The 11,988-nt window shown below is 31.4% G+C and overlaps 1 protein-coding gene across 1 annotated transcript in view; it reads right to left on the bottom strand.

Moving 5' to 3' along the window:
* Positions 1-11,986, bottom strand: part of LOC125073831 — a 38,259-nt gene extending 26,273 nt beyond the window's left edge. Inside the window, exon 1 of the mRNA XM_047684939.1 lies at positions 11,724-11,986. Within this exon, the coding sequence (XP_047540895.1) occupies positions 11,724-11,823 (100 nt within the window). The 5' untranslated portion in view covers positions 11,824-11,986. The remainder of the gene's footprint in view (positions 1-11,723) is intronic.
* Between the last annotated feature and the right edge of the window lie 2 nt (positions 11,987-11,988).

Consider the following 11,988-nt stretch of genomic DNA (forward strand, 5'->3'; position numbering starts at 1 on the left):
TGATGTTTTCTGGCATAGTTCAGTCACGTATGAGTCAAAAACAATTGCAAAAAAAATACCGATAAATTGCTACTTCATTAAAAATCTTGCAATGCACATTTAAATAATTAACTGTTACTTATAACCTTTACTCTATAAGGTTGTAGATTTAAAATGGTCTCAATGTAGGATTTTTCTTGTCTGAATGAGAAGAAGATTGGGTATATTACCCTACAGCTTTAAACTCATGGGAAACTCATTTTACCGGGATAAAAACTGTAGCCTTCATCACTATGCTATAAACTATCCTAATTTGAAAACGAGGTTAATCCATTGCTGCCCAAAAGTACCTACCAAAAATGCATTTTCCCATTTATATTTTAGGAAAACCCTTCAAAGAGCTGATTTAGCATGCTCGCTGATCATGTTAGAGGCTGTGTCGTATATACGCCTTCACAAACGAACCCAAATCTTCAGATCTTTTTTTAGAAACTACTCGGCCGACCGCCCGGAGCGCCACTCCAACAGAACCCTTCTTTTCCATTTATTTATGCGGTCATAAGTTGCAAAAATGTTAGCACAATACTCCATTTAAGAAAAATATATTCGAAATTCAAACTCAAACTCCATTTAAATGCGACATTTAAAACCTTAATTACATTTAAGTCGTTTAAATATGGAAAGAGAGAGAAATATTTGTTTTACAGAAAACCTTTATGTTTGTTCGTATAACCAACAAAATTATAAAAAATAAAACATAATTTCCAGTATATAAATAAACTCTTTTAAAAGTTATAAAAGAATAAGTTTTATTCAAATTCAGAATCAAACTTGTGACCCCTTTAGTGATAACACGAATTACTTGAAGTGCACTTGAATATAGAACGAATGCGGGCTCTTCTTCAGGTGATTGAGAAGGCAACATTACGCACACAAATATACATATAGGTCTATTTACTCTCGAAGACGCGCCCCTCTATACTCTATTCCAACCATATCAGGAAAAAAGCCAAATAAACAACATTTGACAGCAAATTGACATATCTTTGGTAGAGAGCTTGATTAATCTATGATATTCACTATAGTTTTTCGAAAAAATGGCGTTTTGAACGCCGACGAAACTGTTGTCGGAATTTTGGAAGTAAAATTTAAATGAAAATAAGTAGTTAAGTGTAATAGTGTTGTATTATAAATAAATATATATTAATCATGAACTCTTAGTAGTGCACAATATAGCTGAATTATCAGAAAATCTCATAAAATACGTGTATCTAAGTTTGTTTAAAGTTTTTCCTACTTCCATTGGAATAGGGTATACGTTAAATTATCGGCGATCATTGGTATGTGTGACGCCCGTTGCCCTGATGCCTGTTAGCCCTGGTCTATATACTAGCCGTGTGTAAAGTATTCTCTCATTGGGGAGAATGATTGAAGCTTACTCCACATCGCTGCTCCAATACGAGTTGGTGAATACACATGTGGCAGAATTTCATAAAAAATAAGACACATGATGAATCACGAGCGCGAGATGAATTATAAACACGAATTAAGCACATGAAAATTCAATAGTGCTTGCCTGGTTTTGAACCTGCAATCATCGGTTAAGATGCACGCGTTCTCTAGGCCGCCTTGGCTCTATGCCGTATATACTACGTTTAAATTTGGAACTTAAAATATGCTTATTAAAGTGCTACATATACGATGTACGTATTTACTATGTACAACGTGTCACAGCTTCCGGCTACTCCTACCAACACTTCATACAAATAACCTTCTTTTTAAAACTCATGGTTACTATTGTTACCAAATATTATTTCTGTCATACTTATTATTTACTGAACTAAAATACAACATCTCTTTATATTAGGATATATTTCGATCGTTTAAAAGTTGCTATGTTGTGACGTCACACAATTTTTTTTTTTATAAAAAAGTAGATAACTTTAAAGAAGGGTGAACTCTCTTTCTAGTTGTTTTGGAAACAGAATTAACCTTATACTAAAATTCTGCAAGTCTTTTGTTCATTAATACAATTTTATAATACGTTATATAATTTTATAAACGGAAACGTTTAAATTTAGATTTTATAAAATACAGATACGATAAGTACCTGACTAAAATTTCTAGAACGTCAGCGTTTTTAAAATCTCAAAAGGTCGTAATTTAAAGTTGAATTAATACAAAATGTAACTTTTTGTAAACGTGCGATCATCGACCACAGAAATATTACATCAAATAGAAACCGCAGTTCTTGAGATTAGCGCGTTCGAACATAAAAAAGGAAAAAAAAACTTTATACTGGTATAGGTTATGAAATATCTTTTGTAACTGTTTCTTAGAATATCATTCGTAAAATACCTTCTAGACAGATTTATATCAACTTAGAGTATTGTAACTTGACTATAAATTACTGCGAAGGAGAAAAAAAAACATTCATAAGTTAAAAATAATGATAAACCAATAGTACATGAATTATTAAACAATTAATAGTACATATATTATTTTGATCATTTATAAAAAGAGGCAAGGCTTCGCCCACATATGTTCGGTATTAAATAAAAATGGAAAGAAGGGAGTCTTATACATCAGTATGTGTATATATACGTTTGGTAGTATTTAGATTATTGAGGCACACACACACACATTAAAAAAAACATTATTCATACATAGAAAATATAGTTCAGATAACATACTTGTATATTGAAAGGAGACATTGGAAACGTTGACTAATGTACTGAGGATCATCGATTACATTAAATCCTAGATTAACGTCCTTACTTAAAGCGTTCTTCTTTTAGTTAAACCTACTTACTTGCTGGTAGGTCTTTGTACAAGCCTGTCTAGGTAGGTACATAGTCATCATTAATTCTATCACCTAGCAATAATATTTAGCATTTTTTAAATAATTATTCCCTAAACATTTTTAGATGTATATTTTTCAAACAGATCACAATCTACAACAAAAAATTAACAAATTTTTACTTTTTTTTTCTAACTTAAATGAGTTGTTTGCGAGTTACTTATTCAACGAACTTACGCCAGTCCATTATCAGACTTATTACATATGGAATAAGACTACAAATAGAAAACGCATTTATACTAAAAAAAAACATAATTATTCTTACGGATTCTATGAGTCAAGTAATAACATACAAGAGCATAGTGTGCAAGACAACATTTATAATAAACTTAGTCGTTTTGATGATGTTATCTATGATATTTCAAATATTTAAAAATGTTTCCAACATATATAATGTTGTAAACATTAAAACACCAACGCCGATCACCAACTGCAATTCTTTTGCAAATATCTCGAGGGACGAATTAAAAAAAAGTAGCCTTTCGCGGGACACAAACTATCCCCTTACCAAACTTCATCTTATCTAATATATTCATCGGTTTAAGCGTGTAGTTGTTTAAAGTCAGAGTTACTTTCGCATTTATAATATTAGTCTTGATTACATTACATACATTATCATTAACAGCCTGTAAATTTTCCACTGCTGGGCTCTTCCCTTGAGGAGATAGTTTGGAGCATATTCCACCACGCTTCTCCAATGCGGGTAAGTCGAATACACATGTGACTAAAATTCGTTGGAATTAGACACATGCAGGTTTCCTAACGATGTTTTCCTTCACCGCCGAGCACTAGATGAATTATAAACACAAATTAAGCACATGAAAATTCAGTGGTGCTTGCCTAGGTTTCAACCCGAAATCATCCGTTAAGATGTACGCGTTCTAACCACTGGGTCATCTCGGCTCATGTTGTGTCAGTGTTGATTACATCAAGAAATTAATTATTTTAAATGTGATTTCTTGTTCGCTCTATCAATTTAGTGATCATTTTATTTAGCTATTTATCATTTGCAAACTTTGTCTTGTTTTTGAAAATTATATTATGTAATCATTACATTGTATAAAACTAATTCGCTTACCGCTGTCTGTCCCTCTGTATGCTTCGATCTTTAAAATTACACAACGGATTTTGATGCGGTTTTTCTTAATAGATAGATTGATACAAGAGGAAGGTTTATATGTATAATACATGCACAATATAGTATACAAACACTGATAATTTTAGAGGTTTCTGAAGTTATGTAGTAAATAAACACATTTTTTGCTCTTACATTGCAAACGCTCGCTGAACCCTACAAGATAGATCAAAATAATTTACTACAGTATTGTACACCTAAAAAAGTTCGCGATGGTATATGTCTATCTCTTAGAGATAGCTCACAACAAACATTTTTTATCCTTTGCTTTTTACAAAAAATAATGACTTGTTATCGAAGCGATTTTAAGCAATACAGCATTAATCCTTATCCAATTAAGTACATTAAATAAATTGTGCATTTAATATAGATCAATATAACCCTTTTACAGCATATAATTTAAATGAATATTTTCGAAGATATTACAGATTTAAAAGACAGGGACATAGCGGTTTGTATTGTCTAATGAGTGAAAAACTGTGAACGCTGTTAGACATTCTGTAGTATATTTAGTATCAGCATTACACCCGTGACAAGCCGGGACGGGTTGCTAGTTAATTTCTATATTATTAAGTATACTATGCATATGTTAATTTTAAGAGGTAACTTGATTGGGTTATTAAAATTGAATATATTCAATTAATATTTTAATAAATGATAACACCTATGTAGTTTCCTTCTTCGCAAATTAGTATATCCTTCTTACGGTGCGGGTCACGGTATTCGTATCTATAATAAGATTCCACAGTTATTTTTAATTTAGCCTATTAAAATGAAATTAAAGCTCATGTTAAAATAACATTGATAAATAAGGCATATTTACTCAATAAAAGATTATAGTGATAAAAAGCGTGGTAAATTTAATAGTATATATCTACATCTACTCTATAGACACATACTATAATTAAAATTGTGGAAAGGAGTAACTACTAACTGAATTTCTTGCTGATTTTTCTTAGTAGAATCTAGGTACTTTCCGGATCGGTAGTAGCTTTACACTTGATTCAACGCTATGACACGACGACTTAAAAATGCTTTATGGGCCAATTTAAATAAATAATATTTTTATTTTTTAATTATGTACAATTACCTGTTTGTTTCGCTAACATAATAAAAATTAAACTTTAAAAATCAAAATCAATCAAAATAAACTTTATTTAAGTAGGCGTTTACAAGCACTTTTGAATCGTCATTTAACATGCTAGTCATTTAACGTATAGTAGGAAATCAGAGCTCATTTCAGATATATTTTGTTTTTAAATATAATACAATCTAAAATACTTAATAAACGCAGTTTACCAGACTCAATGAGAGAATCGAATCATCGAAGAATCAAAAAAATAATGGTCACTTCAGAAAAGATCTCACACGTAAACGAACAGGAACACAGACAGACTTTCCTACATTATTATACCTTCAAATTTGGAACAAAACATACCAACATACAAGACAAAAAATAACGGTAAGGAAAACTTAATCCCCGAGCCAATCTTCGACCATAAAATTTGGTCGCTCCATTATTTCTTATCGCATTGCATTGTAAATAAAATCACACGAAAACGATTCTTAATCCAAACAATATACGGTTGTATATTGTTCGAATGATCCGGCAGCTATATGCAGTATCCCACCGGTACAATGAGTCAGTAATGGAAATGACCTTCCTCTCACGTAACTATACCCACATCGTCTTGACAGTTTTCGTTTTATTTATTACACCAGTGCAATGGCCGCCGGCTCTACGTTTAGGGATTACCTAAATATTTGATGTCGATCATGTTGTGATCGATATCGACCACGGCTATTCTCTCGGGAGCTTAGCCATTTACGCAGGACATGTTATTATGCACAGGTATGTGCACAAACATAAATGGCACTCTCATATTATGGGACAAGAAATCAGATACGTCAGAAAATAATTCAGGAGCAAGACCGTGCTTACACGAGCATGGTATTTCCGATACAACGCTCCAAGACTTCAGCATGCATGAATTTTATCGGCCCGATTTGGTGTGAACCGTAGAACAGCGGCCTAACAAGCTGTCAAAATATTTGCTCGGAAAAACACTAGATGCAAAATGCTACATTTTTATTTTCTTTTATAATTAACGTTATTAAAGTAACGCAAGGGCGATGCAAGGGTTACGAAGCAAAACGTCTGTGGAAAATCAACACAAACATTTGTCATATTTGACGCGCCTGCTTATTGTGAACAGAAAAACGTATTTGTTCTGCGTTATCTATATTAATATTATAAATGCAAAAGTAACTCTGTCTGTTGCTCTTGCTCGCCAAACCAATACACCGAATTTGATAAAAATGGTACGAAGCACACTTGAACTCCAACAAAAACTGGCAACTTTTTTATGTCGAAGACTACGACCACCCTCTAAATGGCGAGCAAAGCCACGGACGTCAACTAGTTTTCTATATTTGTGCAAATTAAACGAATATTATTAAATGATGATGTTGATGCTCTAAAAATTTCGATTGATTAATAAGCGAACGCCTACGCCAAGCTCAGTGCCGAATTAACAATGAATTCGCCATTAGTAATTCATTATTAATAATTTTATTAATACACAGTTATTGTTCGTTAATAATATTGATGTCATTGACGAGAATATTTACCACACAAATATCATATAAAGATTTTATTGTAACAAAAGTGATTCATGTTATTTAGATTTGTGATGAGCAAACTATTCTTAGGACATCACAACGAATCTCAATCTCATTTTTTTTTTGTTATTGTTGACTGTCGAGTAAATGGATCACCTAATGGCAAGTTTTCACTACCGCCCATTGGCAATCACTCAGTAAGAAATATTTACAATTTCTTATATCGTCAATGCGCCACCTAACTTGAGAACTAAGATGTTATGTCCCATGTGCCGGCAATTACACTGGCTCATTCACCCTCCTAACCGGAACACAAGAATAACGAGTACTGATGTCTGGACGAAGAATATCTGATGAGTGACTGGTACCCAGACGGGCTTCAAGAAATCCCTACCACCAAATTAAATCAGTTTCACTATTTATTGAGATTAGCGAATTCAAACGAAACATCTACCGTATCGTATGATAGTGTACATCTCTGTGCATAAATAAAAACCGGTTGGAGGCGATAACAGCTAGCATGTCCGGAGTTCTGTAGAATTTCCCAACACGTAACCTTGCATATAATAATAATTTACATTAAAAAAAAAAAAACATTTTTATTTAATCTTATTTACATCCCGGATCCGCTAGGATATCGTCATCAAATGATGATGATTTTATTATATTGAAGTTTACTCTATAAGTATCTAATAAAAGGCATCTCGTTTTTCCCCGAACTTGAATATGTATTAGGTAACGGTGTTTATCTGCATAATACCGTAACCGCAATCTTTATAGCGAAATATCCGTCATCGTGGTTTTTAAATGTATAATATCTATTGGCTCGCCTTGGGTGAGACCGACTCGTATATCGTGGATAACGGAATGATGCTCTTTTATGTCTCCTTGCCTCCTCTCTGCTCCGGTCTCTATTCCCTTGCGTGCGTGTATTAAGTATATTGTTGTTTTTTTAATAATATTTAGAATAATATAGGACGAGGATGCGAAGCATAACATACTTCTTTACTATATAAAAAAATCGCATTTTATTAAATTTATTAACAAACTAGCTGTGCCCGCGACGTCGTGCGCTTTGTTGGAATTTAATTCATTTAGATATTGTAACGTGATTTAATATTTATTTTGTATATATAATACATAATTCTAAAAAAAAGTAGCCTTAGTTACTCCTTATTACATCCGCAATCTGCCAGTGAAAGTCCCTTCGAAATCGGTTCAGCCGGAACAAAAAGACAGACAGGCAGACAAAAATTGTAAAAAATGTTATTTTATAAATTGTATAATGTACCGTGTATACATACATATGCATTTAGTAAAAATGGATTATTTTAATATTACAAACAGACACTCCAGTTCTATTATATGTATAGATTATTTTTTATTTAATTTACAAAAGACTTTCAATAACCACCAATTTTACTGTTTCAAATCTGCCGAGCGTAACGGCGAGATTTATTTTTGTGGTCCGCGATGTTTTGAATAAAAATTAGAGATTTTCTGTAAAAACAAACTTTGTATCTTACTTGTAAAATTATGAAAAATTTCTTGCATTAATACGCTATTTATATTGTGTATCCTTTTTTTACGATGATTTCGGGTTCAAACCCAGGCAGGCACCACTGAAATTTCATGTGCTTAATTTGTGTTTATAATTCATCTCGTGCTCGGCGGTGAAGGAAAACATCGTGAGGAAACCTGCATGTGTCTAGTTTCAGCGAAATTCTGCCACATGTGTATTCCGCCAACCCGCATTGGAGCAGCGTGGTGGAATATGCTCCAAACCTTCTCCTTAAACGTAGAGGAGGCCTTTATCCCAGCAGTGGGACATTTACGGGCCAAAAAAATGTATATTCATGTATTTCGACATATTGTGCTTTTAATTGGCGTAATGTTTGTTTAAAACAACTGTTTCGTTGTTTATGCTAATTAAAGATATTCGTTTAGACCAGAGAGGTGGAAACAGTACCTGTCGTAGTTTTATTAAAAGGATGTCAGCATTTTTTTTCTAAGAAAATTCCAGAAAGTGAGACGTACGAATTAAATATATATAGAAACTATTAGTCATTAAGTAAGTCGGACTGTTGAAACCGCTAATGCGGTACTGCTGGGCATAGGATTACTCTCTTAATAAGAGAAAATCTTGGGATTATTCCACCACAATGCTCCACTACGGATTTGCGAAGATACGTACAGCGTTTCATTCGATACATGCTGGTTTTATTAAGTTTCTTTTTTTTTAATAATAAACACAATTTACACATGGAAATATGAAAACTCATTGGTCAGAACTATTTCGAAAATCTTATTTTATAAAAATAAATATTATTTTATAAAAAGAAAAACTTTATTCATACATAGGGACTTTTGAACACAAGATTAAATTTAATTTAACCATCACAACACCAACAGTTTCACGGCAAGAAACTCAGGATATCCTATTTTCCACCAATAAATTACATAGTATATATAATTACATATGTAAATTAAACGATTATTTATACTGTATGATAAGTTAACCAGCTCTCTGTCCCGGATCTTCTTGCTTTAAAGTTCGATATAATACATATTTAATTATCTTTGTGCGCTCAATATTGCACAATATCCTTCTGCAAAACAAACAAACTTTATTCAAAACATTAGGTTTTTATCTTATAGTTTGGGCTTAGTGCTATGTTAATTACTGTAAATTATTTGTTACTTATTTTTTAAATATATAAAAAGCACCTGACTGTATTTATATTATTGGGCTGAGCAAGCCGTGTACATGCTATCATGCAAATGAATGTAATCAAGCTCAAAATTGTGTAAGTCCGTAATTTTAATGTATGCTCTAATTGTATCATGTTTTTGTACCTACATATGAATAAATAAATAAATAATTAGTGTTCATATTATCTTTATAGAATATTTCTTTAAGTGTGTATGTCACTACTTGTATTGCTGGACCGATCTTGATTGTGTGTGTGATGTGTGATGTGTGTGTGTTTGAAATGGTCTGTGGATGGTTTAGATTGGTCCCAAAAAAAAATAGATACATACAAATATATATATATGCCGATGATCAAATTTTCCTATTAGACTCTTTGCATGGAAAAACCAAGTCTCTTAAACAAATTATATAAAAACAAGTATTATATATAAATAATAATAATAAATAAATAATTTTTCCTTCTTTCTGTCTTTGAGAAAATTTGAAGTTACTTTGTCCTTCACAATCATGCACATGATATTTATAAATGCATGCTATGTTAGTCTGAATTCGAACCTGCAATCTCTACTAAAGATTCACATCACTAACCAATGAGCAAACTCGCTTATAAAAACAAATCACTTAGAATCTTAATAACCATAACAGAAGAGCAACACCATCTATTATATCATGTCACGCTTCAATGTTCTAACTTATTTTTACTAACCATAGTAAAACTTTCGCTTTTACGAAAGTTGTTTTAATTTAATCAAGCATGAATCTGCTGTTTTCCATTCAAGCGAAAGAACAAAAGGAAAAAAAAAACTGAAATGCATCCTTTTGTTGTCTTATGGCCTACTTACAATACAAAGAAAGAGCATGGATCGTAATAAATGGGACAGTGAATATATATCCTAGAATTAAAAGTATATTTTGAGAGCATTTTTTTAAATTTGACTTTTAATAATCATGTAATATTGATATATATTTTTTATAATTAATCGGCTATTCTACCCTTAAACTGACTTGGACGGATGAAATGTGATTTGCTAGGTCTTTGAGTTAGTTTTCTGCTAATCAATTGATCAAACATATAATGTTGGAGAAAAATTTATAACGTAGAATACATGTTGTCCTTCATAGCAGAGTATGAAATAAATTTTAAACACAGTCAATGATCAAGGGCTTCCCACAAACTTTGGTTAAGGTTCATGAGTTCAAACCACTGTACTATACAATATTAGAGTCTATATAATAGCTCCCATTATGATTAACAATATTAAATATGCCACATCATAAGAAAGACAATAATAACATAAAGATATTTTAATTTATAAGCAAGAGACATCACATTACATATTTTTATCATTTACTTTTCATTTCATTGATCCACTCACCAAATGCATATAAAAGAATTAAATGGAATCTGAATAATTTTATTCCGATTACAATAAATATTATCCAAGGATTTCTCTACCCTTGTCAAATTTATATATAGGTAGGTATATCAAATTTTTATTTGTTAGTTAGATTATCATGATGTAATTTTTAATGTGTTATGTGATTGCAATTTTAGGATGAGAAGAGATCAAAATAAAAAATATATATATATATATTATGTCATTAATTAATTACCGAACCTCCTTACAATGAATAATTGTGGGTTAAATGTATTATGAATGTATGTGTAAGAATGATACAATGTATTATTTTGAATTGTACTAACAACGCTGCACACAGTCCATAGAGAAACCGATTGTTGTTGTTTTTTCTGCATTAATTATATAAACACTCATAATTATGCTAATTGAAAACAATGTTCAGGCAATGCAACTTAAATATATGAATACATTTTCATTACGAGGAATGATTTATGCTTTTTAGAGTTCAAATGTATTTGTGTCAAGGTAATCACTGAAAATTGGGCGAATCCTTTAATTAAGCGTTTTCTGCTAAATTTTTTTTTCAATTTACCTATAATTCATTTTAAATTTAACAAAATGATAGCAGTACTTAACAAAAAAAAAAACATATATTTTTTTAATACCTTTTGTCATCAAGACATGTGCAAGTGGTGCAAACTATGTATATATAAACTAAACTACACTTAAATAAATGTTGATCAATCGCTACCTCGTAATTTAAAAGATCAGGATGTAAGGCTCTTGAAAAAAATATATAAATAAAAATTAAATGGTCGTATCGGTGTTTTTATCGATATATAGGTAATTTAAAATTCTAAATAAATAACATTTACTGAAATACAAAATACGCGCGCAAATTCGACACAAAACTCCCCTGCCGTATATTATAGACATATTAAGATTGACAGGTCAGAAATATATAGGCGTGATCTTTTCAAAACGAATATAAACCTGATAAAGGTAAATGATAGACATCACACAATAAAAGCGATGATAAATATTATTACTTACCGTATATTTCCATGATTTCGTTGTTAGTACCAGCATTATCACAATGAACGCACAAAATAAATACAATAAAAATGGCTCCTAACGTGTAGTGAATATACATCTTTACAGTACAATATACACGAATTTTCGTGTGAAAACAGTTCAAATAATATATAAACACCACATTTTCACATCAACTGTATGTACATGTAATCTAAGCTCATTAACTAGTCATTTATTTTTTCTAAACTATTTCAATTAATCTGCCATCGAACTAGGACCCCGC

This window comes from Vanessa atalanta, chromosome 25 (genome assembly GCF_905147765.1).
Source record: "Vanessa atalanta chromosome 25, ilVanAtal1.2, whole genome shotgun sequence".
Classification (NCBI taxonomy): Eukaryota; Metazoa; Arthropoda; class Insecta; order Lepidoptera; family Nymphalidae; genus Vanessa; species Vanessa atalanta.